General features: G+C 36.0%; 2 protein-coding genes across 2 annotated transcripts in view; one reads left to right on the top strand and one right to left on the bottom strand.

Annotated features, from left to right (window-relative positions):
- LOC309401482 (olfactory receptor 6F1-like) overlaps nucleotides 1-10,962 on the bottom strand; it is a gene marked incomplete at both ends in the record, with an annotated part of 35,366 nt that extends 24,404 nt beyond the window's left edge. The window contains one exon of the mRNA XM_081970544.1: nucleotides 10,924-10,962. Coding sequence (XP_081826670.1) covers nucleotides 10,924-10,962 — 39 coding nt within the window. The remainder of the gene's footprint in view (nucleotides 1-10,923) is intronic.
- A 1,381-nt stretch (nucleotides 10,963-12,343) lies between these two features.
- Nucleotides 12,344-13,324, top strand: LOC309401481 (olfactory receptor 6F1-like; the record flags this gene model as incomplete). The annotated part of the gene is made up of 1 exon (XM_081970543.1): nucleotides 12,344-13,324. The coding sequence occupies one exon, from the start codon at nucleotides 12,344-12,346 to the stop codon at nucleotides 13,322-13,324; it is 981 nt and encodes a 326-aa protein (XP_081826669.1).
- Nucleotides 13,325-14,353: the final 1,029 nt, after the last annotated feature.

Raw genomic sequence — 14,353 nt, 5'->3', positions numbered from 1 at the left:
ATATATTATACTACAATACATTTCTATTTATTTAAAGGAACTGTTGCATAAATATATGTTCAATGAGTGATTCAAAGATTTCTCTAGATACAGAAATAAATCTTAACAAACTGAATCTATGAAACTAAAGGTAACAGTTTTCCCAATTTATTAAATGGTTATATTTTTTAAAAAAAACTTTGCTCATCTTTCTTATTAAAATAAGATAGCAAAGAAGCCGGAAGATCATTTATTTATTTATTAAGTTTTTAGAGGCAGAGTTTTAAAATAATATAGTCCCCTTTGAAACCTCAGGCTACATAAGTTTTAAATCAAATTTTAATATCCACAAAATGTCCAGCATAATTTTATGTCCTTTAGTCTTCCTTTATGCAGGCCTGAATAGACTGGTCATCATCAAAATTTATTCCTTATTTTGCTTCCTGTTTTTCACCATGTTGTATTCTCTCACTCCTTGTCTTCCTTTTTTTTCTTTTAGAAAAAATCCTCCAGCCCACAGTCTCAGTGGTGATTTTAATGCAATAAATGCTTCAAGCCCTCTTTTTTTGCCAGGAAGTAGATACAAAGATTCAATAGTGGAATTACGATGAGGCTAAAGATATTCATAATTTTGTTCATTTTTAAAGATATTTGCTTAGAAGGCTTGACAAAATGGAAAATGTTGGAACCATACCAAATAAACGAAAGGAAAACAAATTGGGAATAACATTTAGAAAATGCTTTTTGTCATCCTTTGGCAGAAAGGATATGTAGAATAACCCAAATAATACAGGAAAGAAAAGTCATCACACAGAAACTCAATTTCTTTAGGAAATTCTTTCCTGGCTTAGATCTAAATTTATTATCTGGAAGTATTATTTACATTTATTAAATTTCTCAATTATTTCATCCTTAAATTAAGTTTTAGAGGTTGTTTGTTATTTATTATGCTTCATAAAATGAAAGATTGAAAAGAACATCAGATGATACCCATCAACTTTACACTGAAAATAAAATAAAAATATGTTGTAAATTAAAAAAAAAACTTTCTTTTTCTCTCTTTCTGTCCTTCCCTCCCTCCCTGCCAAACCATGTACAATGCAAAAAAGTGTACAGTTTTTTGTATTTAGGATTTCTATATTTTAAAGATGTGTTACCAGAGTTCTATGTGGTCACATATTATTTTGATACATGTTACAGTCACCTTATATTTTAGCTAATAATAATAAGTTAATTGGCTTCACTTCACAGGTCTGATTTGAACTTCCCTCCATGAACTTACACCTACCAGTCCTTAATTGATACAGAAATATCTGAGTGAACCTTACCAGTATTATTACCTAGTCACAATTGGCATCTAAGAATTAGGTAAACTCTAAAATTGGATATATCCCAACTAAACAGCATTTTGAGGGATGGGTAGGTTTTGTCCTGAATTCATTTATTTAATATATGTGTGAATGACAAAATTTTCATAATCAGATAACAAAGTTTCTCTCTTAGATTCATTAACAGATAGGAAATAAATACAGGAATCTAATACTCAAAAGAAAAGAATAATCCATTTTTCTGCTTTCAAATGGCTTTCACGTGTGACTCAAAAATGTCAGATATTCAGTGGAAAAAATAAAAATGCTAACATATTCTTCTAGAAATAAAATAAGTGATGTTGATTGATTCTGGTTATCCTGCTAACTGCAAGAGTTCAAATTCAAAATTTATGATATAACACTTTGGCATTAATTCTTTTTGAGTCTTTGATCATCCACCTACATTTTGGCTATGACAGTGAAATAAATTCCTCAAAATATCTCTGACTTCTCTGTTTCTTAATGTGTAGATGAAAGGATTCAGCAGTGGGACCACAATAACGTTGAAGATCCTTACTACTTTGTTTTTTTCTAAAGAGGTCTCTTTAGAAGGTTTGACAAAGAGGAATATGGAGCCATACCAAATGATCACAACGGCAAGATAGGACGAACATGTGGAAAAAGCTTTTTGTCTATCTTTGGTGGAAGGGATGCATAGTATTGTGGAAATAATGTACATATAGGAAAGAAGGGTCATCATATAGGAGCCTACAATGACAAAAATAGCCATGAAAAAAAAGTTAGCTCAATGAAACACGTATCTGTACATAACAGTATGATCCAAGAATCAAGGTTACAATAGAAATTATTAATCACATTGTGCCCACAGAAGGACAATGTTGTAACCATGTATTTGTGTATACAAATAAGAAGGAAATTTCCCAGCCAACATCCAAGAGCTATCTTACAAGACATATTGATTGTCATGATAGTACTGTAATGCAAAGGCTAACATGGCCAAATATCTGTCATAAGCCATCATAGCTAATAGCAACTGTTCAGTGCATCCATAAGACAAAATGAAGTAAAACTGCAGAATGCAGCAAGAGAAAGCGATACTTCTGCTCCCCCCCCCCCCCGAAGAATAGCAAGGATCTTGGGAATGGAGCCAGGAAAGAAAGGTTGCAAAGGAAGAAATACATAGGTGTATGGAGGTGTCAATATGTTATTATGAGGAGATCACTTCCGGTTCCTGCAGACGAAGTACGTGCTGTCCGCCACTTGTCTCCTCGGTGGGCTCCGTAAGGAGCACAGGGGGCCTTGGAGGGGTCTCCTGCCGCAGGGTAGCTCGCTGAAACCCCCCGGACCCGATGGCAGCCAGCAGGGGTGTTTTTCAGCCTCACCCCAAGAGCTGGGGAGCGGAGGGGGGGGCATGGTACAGCTTTGGGCTGTCCGCCCTTTTGCCGAATGGGCTCCAGGAGGAAGGAATTAATACAAGGAAGAGCGGCTGAATGCTGGTGGTGGGGGAGCCATCCTAATTTCCTTAACTCTCATTAAAGGATAAGCAGCAGACTATTGTAAGTTCGTGTTCAATTTATTTGAAGCTGAAGATTACAGGGGGGTGTTTCTTCTCTTTACCCCCCCCCTCGGATTAAGCGGCATTTGAATTAGCTCTCTCCATATTGGAATGGAGAGAGAATAAAGGCTGACTCGTCACTTGAACTAACTATGTGAGAAAGATTGCTATCACAATTGCAAGAGGTGATTGCTGAGCTGTTCATTAAAAAAAACTTTATGGAGATCTCAGTTTTTCTCCCTGTGAAAGGCGGAGCCAAGATGGCTCCCTTCCGTCTTTGTTTTTGCACTTGCAAATGAAGTCTGCCTTTTGAAACTACCTTCGGAAAAAAAATCCCTCTGGTACTGTTTTATTACCCTCTCTGAGGGAAACCTGGACCTCTCCTGTTACGTGGTCTTCCTGAACTTTGATTATTTGACTTTCCCTTTCTGCTGTGCCTCTGTGCCTTGGAACTGTGAAGGAGAATTAACCTTTCCTGTTTGGATTTGCCTGTCTCCTTGGATCAGCACGGCTGCGTACACCGCTGACGCCATTTTCTTTTTAAAAGACTTATACCATCTCTGAACTCAGACAAATGGGGCCTAAGAAACCACCAATGGGCAGGTCATTTTCGGCTCCTGCATCTGCCACCTCCAGTCCAAGCATGCAGCAAATGAAAATTACTTCATTGCTACAACAAGAAGGGTCTGGAGAGAGCTCAAAAGAACTATCTGTTACCCAAATGTTTCAAGAAATAATGAGGGGTCAAAGTGAGTTGGAAAAAGAGGTGACAGATCTCAAAGATGAACTCAGAGATGTTAAACATCATATTTCAGAAAACAAGCAGAGAATTGTGATGTTGGAGGAGGGAGCGGCTGGGCTGGGGGAGGAGGTTAAGGCAATCCAGAAGGGAAATGTAGACCTGGAAAACTTTATGGCAAAAATAGAATTTGAAAGAATGTCCTTTTTTTCTCAGATTCCAGAACCTACCAGAGACAGAAAATGAAGACCTTAAGGATATTATGAATACAATTTTAGCAGAATATATTAAGAGAAATAAAGAGCAGTTGTGGTGGGATATGGATCTGGTTTACAGGATTAATTCAGCATATGCTAGAAGTCATAATGTTCCAAGGGAGGTACATGTTAAATTTCTCAGGAGGGCCACAAAGGATGAGGTGCTAGGGGCCCAAAGGGAGGGACCACTAACATATAAAGATGAAGAAATCACCATTCTTAAGCAAATTCTGAAAAAGATAAGAGAAAGAAGGGGGAAGTATTCCTCTTTATCAAAGAAATTATACAATAAAGGAGTTGGTTTAGATGGCTATTGCCAGAGGGAATGTTGATTTTTTGGGAGGGAAATAGAATTAGAATTAATACAGTGCAGGAGGCTGAAGCCTTCATTAAAAAACACCTTTATCTCCTAGAGGATGAACATAGGGAAGGTAGTGAAAAGGGTAGCAAGGTACAAGATATGAAGGAGTGGGGGCTGTGGCCTCAGCTGGGGACAGGGAGGAAGGAGCAATATCGAAAAGGCTCAGGTCACAAAAATAAATGTATTTGAAATATTTGTAATTGTTTATGTACTAGAAAGTGACAAAGGAAAAGATGACTGAATACATGATTTGATACAATGTAGAATAAGATTCTGTTTTTTGTTTATCTTTTACACGTTGTTTTTAATATTGTAAAAATTGTGAGATTTGGAGGGATTTCTACCACTAGCATGGAAGCTGCCAAAATTTTCTATGTACCCTCTTACCTTTTCCCAAAAATGTTTAAAAACCAATAAAATTCTTTTTTAAAAAATATGTTATTATGAGACCCATGATAGAGATATTCCATAAAATAGTAAGGATGTACATGATAAAAAAGAGGATAAAGATGAAGAGCTGAAAACATGGTGAGCCTGGGAAACGAAAAAGAATGAATTCTGTCATTCTTGTGCTATATTTAGTTGTCCTTGGTTGAGCAATTCCATGTGTCTTCTTTAGACTGTGAAGGAGAACTCACAAAATTAATGCACATAATATTTCAGTGGAGTCTGTACCTACTTTTGTTGCACTGTAGCACCCCCAATATTAGTTATTTTACAATATTGCAATTTGTTCCTCCTGAACTTTTCAATCTTTTAATATGTTATGATTTACATTAGTGATTTTTATATCTTTATGTGTAGATGACAAAATAATTCTTAGTAGTAAAACCACATTGGTGTTAAGAAGTGTTAAGTTAAGTTAGAATCAAAATCATGTGAATATTAGTACCACTTTATAAAATCTTAGTAAGACAACACCTGGAATACTGCATCCAGTTTTGGTTACCACCTTACAAAAAGTATGTAGAGACTTTGGAAAAACTGCTGAGAAGAGCAGCTAGAACAAAAAACAATGGGTAGAAACTAATCAAGAAGAGAAGCAACCTGGAATTAAGGAAAAACTTTTTAACAGTGAGAACAATTAGTCAGTGGAAGTGCTAGCTTTCAGAAATTGTGGGTGCTTCATCACTGGAGTTCTTTAAGAAGAGACTGGAGAGCCATTTGTCTGAAATGGTATACCATTTCCTAAACAGGGGATTGGACTACAAGACTCCAAGGTCCCTTCCAGCTCTAGTCTGATTGATTGATTGAGTGAGTGAGTCATTGGTTGATTAATCTAGCATCTTTTTGAAATAAGTATTTTCCTTTGGAAAAAAATATGATTTTTAGATGTGATATTTCTTTTTCAATTAGAAAACAGGCATTAAATGTATAATCTTTCATTCTACACTTGATGAGTTCCTTTCTAACTACTTACATTTTTCACTCTCCCACAGTTTCGATTCTTAGTTTAATCTGTTTCAGAATAGTAAAAAAAATGGCCATGAATTTCTTATTAGTATGACATGGATAGGAAATACTATTTCCTTGTTTAAAAAGTAGATCAATCATATAAAGTACTCATTTTCTTTGAATAAACTTCTGTTGGTGAAAACTACAATATTTAGAAAAAGGAGAAGAGATAAATTCACCTCATAATAAATTTCAAAGATTTATTTATATTTTCCATACTATCTCTCTGAACTGATGTAAAAATAATACACAGTAAATTTCTAATTATACATTCATCCATTCTATAATTCATATATACAGTCTCTCAGGTTTCTGCTTCTTTTGTTGTATTTAAGGGAAAAAATAGAAAAAGTATTACTTTTACTTACCTAGTCTAATGACAAGTAGGACATGCTGAAATACAGAGTATAAAATAAAGTGTATTTATATTATCATAACCAAAACTTCCCTTGGGATTTAGTCTGTATAGCAATTATACCTAATGTGAAAACACTTTCCCAGCTATTAAGATCCCCACCCCTATTTCTCAAAAGGGAAGTAAGCTGCTGTTTGTCCATCATGTGCGTATAGACCTTGGCATCTGGAAAGTAAGCTACAGTGGTGATGAATACAATTGGGAGACCTGAAAGAACAGATTGGAGTAGATCATCATGGAGAAAATTTAGCTATGTGGTTGCTAGGAGCCAAAAATAATTCAATGGCACCTAATGAATCAATTAATTAAAGAGAGTGACAGAGAAGAAGGAAGGGGGGGGGAAGGAGGGAGGGAAGAAGGACGGAAGGAAGGATGGATGAGTGGAAAGATTGAATGAAGGAAAATATATGAAAAATGACTATGAGATGCAGGGTTTGGCTAATGAAGTTCAAAGATGTATTAAAACATGTTTTTTTTCTTAAGCATCATTGAATTGTCCTTATTATTTAGAAACAAAGAAGTTAACATAAGTAAGGAAAGATGCTGATAAAGAAGGGACCTTGGATAATTTGGCTTGATCCACTGGATAGTTTTCCAGATACAAGACTACCTCTTTCTTCAAAAATAAGACAGGGATTATTTTCTTTTGACCCCCAAAATATGGCCTTGGCCTTATTATTGGGGGTGCTTATTGTTTTGGGGTTGCTGAGTGGCTGCTCTCTTGGTGCAGGGACAGGAGGTTGTGGGCACAGTCTCAGGGATGAATGGCTGTGTTGCGCTGTTGCAGCAGGGCAATACAGCAGCCATGAGGTGACCACGCTCATGAGCAGCCACCTGACAACCTCACTCTCCAGCCGGGCAGAGTGTCACTCACTGACTCAGGAATATCCTGGGCACCAAGCTGCATGAACTGGGGGGAACAGGGGCTCATGCAGCTTGGCTCTTTTGGGATACCTTTGAGTCAGTCAGTGGTGCTCTGCCTGGCTGGAGGGGAGGTTACACGAGCCTCTGTTCTGCCCCCTGTTTGCACTCCTCCCAGACTCACCACGACCAGGGCCAGCTCTTCCTGCAGGGTCAGGGTACCACTGCTGGTACCCTCCAGCATGGAGGATGGATTCTTCTAATGCTTCCAAATCCCAGAAGTCTGCTGCTGAGTCTTCCAGCAACCAGGGCAGAGAGTCTTCCACCAGCCAGCCCCACAACCATAGAGTGCACTCCTAAAGTGGGCATTGGGGAAAAACTCTCTGCCCTGGCTCCTGGAAGAGTTTGGGAGCTGCAGAAGAAACCACCCTCCCTGCTGGGATGGCTGCAACAGTGGTTGTGCCCTGGCCCTACAAGGAGAGCTGGTCATGGTTGTGGAGAGGCTGGAAGGCACATGACTGTGGAGCAGAACAGAGGCTTGCACAACCCCCACTCACTGATCCAGAGGTATCCCAAAGGCACTAAGCTGCACGAGCGCCTGTTCCCCGCAGCTCCTGCAGCTTGGTACCTTAGGGATACTGCTGGGTCGGTGCGTAGTGCTCTGCCTGGCAGAGGGAGAGGTTGTCCATGGGACTTATTTTTTGGGGAGGGCTTATATTTTTGCCCACCCCGAAAATCTCAACAAAACATTATACCCGAAAAAGCTGTCTATTGGGAGTCAACAAAGGGAAAACAAAGGCAGAGTAGGCCATGTAAAACTTGGTATCAAATGTTAAAGGATGGCCTACAGGCAGTGAACATCAAATGGGAGGATATATAAGACTCTTCCATAAATAGAATTCATTGGAAGAAGGTATGTGTATGTGTTTTGTGTGAAAGAAACCAATAATGATTCTCCGTGGGCACTGTTTAAGATGATCTGAGGATCTCCCATTGTGTCTAGTCCAATACAACAGAGTAAGAGCAAACCAGAGATGGGTTGCTCTTGGTTCAGCCGGGATTGGTTGTCAGCCTACCTTCCCGGATGCTTCTGTGCATGCCCAGAAGTGTCGTGTGTGTAAGCAAAAGCAAACCAGTAGCGTCAGAATTTGCAACCCAACTCTGGAGCACACCAAGGCCAGAGAATTAAAGAATATCATCCTATGGGATCCAAGAAGCATACCTACACTGTTGAAATACATGGCAACTGGAATAAAGATGTTTATGTGGCTACCATGATTCTAATGTTCAGGAAATAGTTGAAGATCTGATTGTTCCCCTGACGTTGTTTTTTTTTATTAAAATATTTAATAAATTTTACAATTATCAAGCTCAGATTAGTCTCTATGACAGTACAGTCTGAAACTATGCCTAACAAAAACAACTGGGGTGTGAACTTTATCCTCTTTTTCAAAATATTTTGAATAACCCACCATATTTTTATCCAAAATACTTAAACTTTTTTACAAGTCCACCAAATATGGTAGTACATGGCATCAGCACAGTCACATTTCCAACATTTAGACTGTAGATTCGGATACATACAGGCTAGCCTTTTTGGATCTAAATGCCATCTGTATAACATCTTGTAGAAATTCTCTCTCAAGTTCTGAGCTTGTGTAAATTTTACATTACTTACCCAAATCTCTTCCCATGTTTCCATCATTATTGGTTCTTCAAAATTTTGTGCCCATTTTATCATACAATCTTTAACTAATTCTGTTTCTGAGTCTATTTCTATCAATACATTATACAACCTTTTTATGTGCATTTGACCCTGGTCCCTGATTTGTTTTACCAAGCTATCCTCATTTTGAATAATACCGGATTTCTGGTCTTTTTTCCATCTAGCCTGTAACTGACCATACTGGAACCGGTTTTGAATTACCCTTTCATCTCTTAATGTATTCAAAGATTTCAACTGCAGTGCACCTCTATCCATACTAAGGAGTTCTGCATATGTAGTTCGATCTTGTTTTTGTTCTATATTTATATTCTCTATAGCATGTCTGGCACCCCCCACATAGGTATTTTGTCGTTTAATCTATATTGATATTTTTTCCAAAATATGCAGTAAGGCATTCCTTAAACCTTGCAATGTTACAGTTTCTTTTTCCTGCTGAGCCATTCTTTCAATTTTGCAGACACTGCCACTATAGGGTTCAAGGCTATTTTAATAAAATTCAAACAGGTTCATTTATTATCTTTCAAGTCAAAATGTTGTCTTCCGTCCAATATCTAGTGATAGAACTTCCAAAATGCACCTGTATAAACAACTTGTGCTCTTCCTACTATCACAGTCAGTAAACAAACTGAAAGAACCTTGAATCTCAAGTGATCAAAGAGAAAGAAGAAAAACAATGTATCCAGCCTCCAGCCTGTAAGCAGCAGTGTAACTGCTTTTCCTCCTGTTGTTACAACCATCTTTATAATCTTTCTTATTATCTTCTTTATATTCCAAGCTTAAGAAAGAAAGAAAAACTCTTAAATGGAGATAAAAAAACAATCAAATCAATCAAATCAAATATTATAAAAAAAGAAGGAGAATTTTAATCCATAGGTATAAGCAAAAGTGAAAAAGAAGAAAAAAACCAATCCATTCAGTTTAAAAAATAGAGAACCCCTGCAAAAGTTCCATCTGTGGGGGGGGGGAAATTAGAAACTGGATAGCACATTATGTTCAATGCAGATCAAGCTTGCCACCTACAATCTTCTGTCTTCAATCTTAACTTAATTTTTTTTCTTGAGTAGTCTCTTCCTCTAATAATAAAATTTCCCCACCAATTTGACACACTTTCTCTTTCCGCATTCTTCCCGTTCCGGAGCTGTCCCAACTTCAGCAGCTTCATTACCTGTGTTTCTGTCACTGGAAAAAAAAGAGCTATTCCTGGATCTTTCAGGGACTTTGCAGTATCCCTGAGATCAGCAAGAGCCACCCTTCTCAATCACTGTCTCTGAGGGATGGTTTAGGTCCAAATGGACTGTCCAGTGGCAGAAATTCGACTGCAATCACGGAGCACCAAGATCGCACTTCGCGCCATCGCGATGTCAGCTCTCCTCTCCCTGCAAAATAGTTTCATCTTGTTATCAGGAATTTCAGCATATCTAAGATTTTGGGCTAGCTTACAAAAATGGTATTTTGGATTTATCAGATTGTATCGTGTTTCCATAGAAAAGGTATTAATAAATCATATTTTTGAAGATAATATGAGTGTTGTATATTTGTAAAATTTGTCTCTGCCCATTGGTATATTTCAGTTGAATAATCCATAAATCTAAATCCCAAATTATTCATGATGTCATTTGCAATTTTTGAATCCATGGCTTACAGATGTGGATTATAGATGAACAAATGCAAGTACAGTAATTCTTTCTTGAAACTGCATGTTAAAATATACAATTATAATGTATTTTGCTATATTTTCTAATCCACCCAGTTTCCCCTATGGGGAAAAAGCCTTAGTTTCATAGCTTCATAGACAAAGCCTCATTAAAACAAACTACTCTCCATGAGGTTTACTAATTTATGAATTAACAACTGCTGCATTTAGTGAAATTATGCACAAGTATCCTGGGGCCTAAAATAAAATGTAAGATTAATAACAAATGTATATAATGTTTGGAATGCATGGCATTTGAAACAAAGCAACTAACCTAATAGTTTAAGAAAGCATATTATTTAAGAGAGTTGTGGATTTTTTAAACAACATCATTGGAAAATGTCTATCACATGTAGGTAGGAGATACATGCATGTGTACAGCTCCTACTTTTATCTTACTGGATATTCCTCCTTTAAAAGAGAAAAAAAATATTACTATGATGGCCTAAGGTCTTCAATGACTGCATCAGAATAAAAATAAGGTAAGTGTGATGATATCACAAATTATTTCTATTTAATTTTATTTTAATTATTTATGTCATAACTCTTACCTCATAAGCTACTACTGAGTACCTAAAAAGTTTTGCCATGCTTCTTGAGACTTGACAATGGAATAAATATTCTTAAAGAAGCTTGGATGCTAAAATAAATTTTAAAATTTAGTAAAATTTAGGATTTTACAATTTTTCCAAATTATTTTCTGATTAAATTCTGATAAGTTTGATTAGGAATTGATAGCTAAAAATAATAAAATTTAATAAAATTATATGTCTATCAATACAAATTAGTTATAAAAAGGGCTTCGGAAATGAAAAAGAGCAATTGTTGTAAACATAATGTTCAGTAAAAGATGTGCTGGAGTAGACATTGATCTTGGATTTTAATTTAAATGGAATTTTAGCTAACATGCAACAAATGATTAGGATGGTTCCTTTAATTATTTTTATTATTTTATTAATAGCCTTTTAAATAGTCAGTCTTTAGATTTTCCTAGTTTATTCATTTATTTTAAGATTCAGTATCTATGGGATGATTTATGGAAATTGTTCTTTTCTAAACTCTTTATAATGTACACAATCTCAAAAGAGTAATTTTCATACTTCACTTTCATTTCAGATGGTTGCTAGTAAAGAAATAGCTGATTTGAAATTCTGATGGAAATTTTTACAAGGAGCTAGTATATCAAGAAGGTCCTATAAATCAGAATTAAAAAAACCATCCATATAATTATAGCACACATTTGCTTTATGTTTTAAAATTTCAAGAAAACCTTCCTTAGTAGACCAATTAGAAAAAATATGAAATATAGTTATAATGAATAAATGTAATTATTGTAGAAAGAAATAAAAGAATAATCTTTTTTAATTTTCTGAAATTTGGAGTATGTATTCAATTTGTGGAGAATATTTTCCAATATTCAGAATATTTATGTATACATTCATAGATAAGGAAAATCTAAATAGCTAGATTTTAGGGGAAAGTGGTGTAAAATACAAAACACAAAACAAAACAAAGACCTGTTTGTGCAAAAATTAAGGAAATGTGTAGAGAAATGAAATGTTGCATGTTTTCCATGAATTTTTTTAAAAGGAAATCTGTACATTAATGTAGGAAAGGATGGAATTAATATAAGATGTGAAAGATACAAAAAGTGAAGAAAAAATTGACAAATTAATCCCATTTTACCTTCTTATTTGGTTAGTCATTGTTACATTTTGAAAACATTCAATTACCTGAAGCAGGTATTTCATTAGGACACAATATATATATTTAACAAAATCTTCATAGTTCTTTATAAGTACTACTAAAATTTATAACATGGTATAAACATAGTAAATATACATTTGTATGTTAATCTGCATTTAATCTATCAGAAATGTTTTCAGAGAAATATTAAAACAATATTTATGGCATTCCCAAGCTCTAGATTTTTATTCAAGTTATTTTTGACAGGCAGATGCTCTGATACCGATGAGAGAAGGAAATGACTCAAGGGTGAAGGAATTTATCCTTCTGGGTTTCCCTGGATCTGGTGAACTCCGCATCTCTCTTTTTATGGTTTTCTTCTTCATGTATCTCCTTACTATCATTGGAAATGTATCTATCATAGTTTTAGTGAAGAACTTTCAGAGGCTTCGTACACCCATGTACTTCTTCCTCTGTAATCTTTCATTCCTGGAAATATGGTACACATCAGCCTGTATTCCTAAGATGTTGTCCATCCTTGTTGCTCAGAACCAAACTATCTCATTCATAGGTTGCCTCACACAGATGTACATTGTTTTCTCCCTGGGATGTACTGAATATTTCCTGTTGGCTGCCATGGCTTATGATCGCTATTTGGCCATCTGTTACCCCTTACACTATAATATCATCATGTCTAAAACTCTCTCTGTACAAATGGCATTAGGTTGCTGGACATTTGGGTTCTTCATTATTTTGTTTCCAGCCTTCTTCATATCTCAATTGTCTTTCTGTGACGCCAATGTCATCAACCATTTCTTTTGTGACATTGACCCTTGGATAGTACTCTCTTGTACAAGCACTTACACAGTAGAAATTGTCTGTCTTATTCTTTTTGCAACTGTCATTATGGGATCCTGCATGATTACCTTGATTTCCTATATTTATATCATTGCTACGATCTTAAGGATCGCATCAGTTCAAGGACGTCAACGAGCTTTCTCCACTTGCTCTTCCCACCTCACAGTGGTGATTATATGGTATGGTGCTACCATTTTCCTTCATGTCATACCTTCCAAACAGCAGTCACAAGAACTGACAAAAATAGTTACTTTATTGAATACAATTGTCACCCCCTTGTTAAATCCTTTCATTTATACACTCAGAAATTCAGAAGTGCAAGAAGCATTGAGAGCTGTATTTAGGGCCTCAGTAACAACTTGTTACCCTCACAATAAGGGTAGCAAGTTAATTTCAAAGCACCCATAATATACAAAGGTAACACTGCATTGGGTCATTATAGTGATATGTCAACAATTAGAAATTAACTATTTGCAAGCATATACAATGTTCTGCATGATATCCTATGGCCCTTTGATTTAAATTCTAGCCATTTTTAAAGTAATGAAAATGGAAGTAACTGCTAAATACTACCAGATTTAGAAAAAGAGGGAAAAAAACCCAAAACTACAAAATTTCTGGACAGTAGGGATGCTATTTTTAAGAAGGGAACCAAAGGAGTACAAATTTACCCTCCTTTATGAAGAAACACTTATTAAAGTTTTGGCCTTCAGCTTAATGCACAATATGAATGTACTTGGAAATCCAAACACCAAATATTTTAAAGAAAAATAATTAAACAAGCTGCTGTTGATGTTTTTAGTAAGTGATACAGATTATTTTTTCTAAATAAATTACACTCTCTGATTACAGCCAGAATAGAAGCAAGATATGAGACTACCAGAAGAATGGCTTCACTGCAAGCTTATGCTCCCTTCCTCAGATACAATTGGAGAACTAATAGATCGACATAGAATACCCTTATTCAAAATGTTTCAATATCTCTAATGCATAATTATGCAATGTGTATGTGTGGGCATGTTGGGAGAAAAAAGTTATTGAAAATGAGAAGGTCATCATTTGGAACACAACACGCCAGATTTCACAGTTGTCGAAAACCAATATGTACAACTTAGTGACATCATGGTACCGGGAGATGCCAGCGTCAAAGAAAAAGAACTGGGGGGGGGGATCACAAAATACCACAAACTGCCTATCGAAACTACGCGATTATGAATTAAACATGTAACAGTGTATGTAAATAGTGGAACATATTCAAACATTGTGCGCTTTCTGGTCCAGCTGACAATTCCAGCTGAGTAGCGTACCACTGGAACTGCCTCATGTATTAGTGGATTATTATTATTTTACTTTATTCATTAAACATGAAACATCTGTTATATTTAGAATTTTCAGATTTGGAATCTCATTTGTCTTTTGGATATCTGGCTTCTTGAC

This window comes from Natrix helvetica (assembly GCF_964273705.1).
Source record: "Natrix helvetica genome assembly, chromosome: Z".
In the NCBI taxonomy this organism is placed as follows: domain Eukaryota; kingdom Metazoa; phylum Chordata; class Lepidosauria; order Squamata; family Natricidae; genus Natrix; species Natrix helvetica.
Note: the sequence above shows the minus strand (reverse complement) of the source record. Positions and strands in the feature narration are given on the sequence as shown.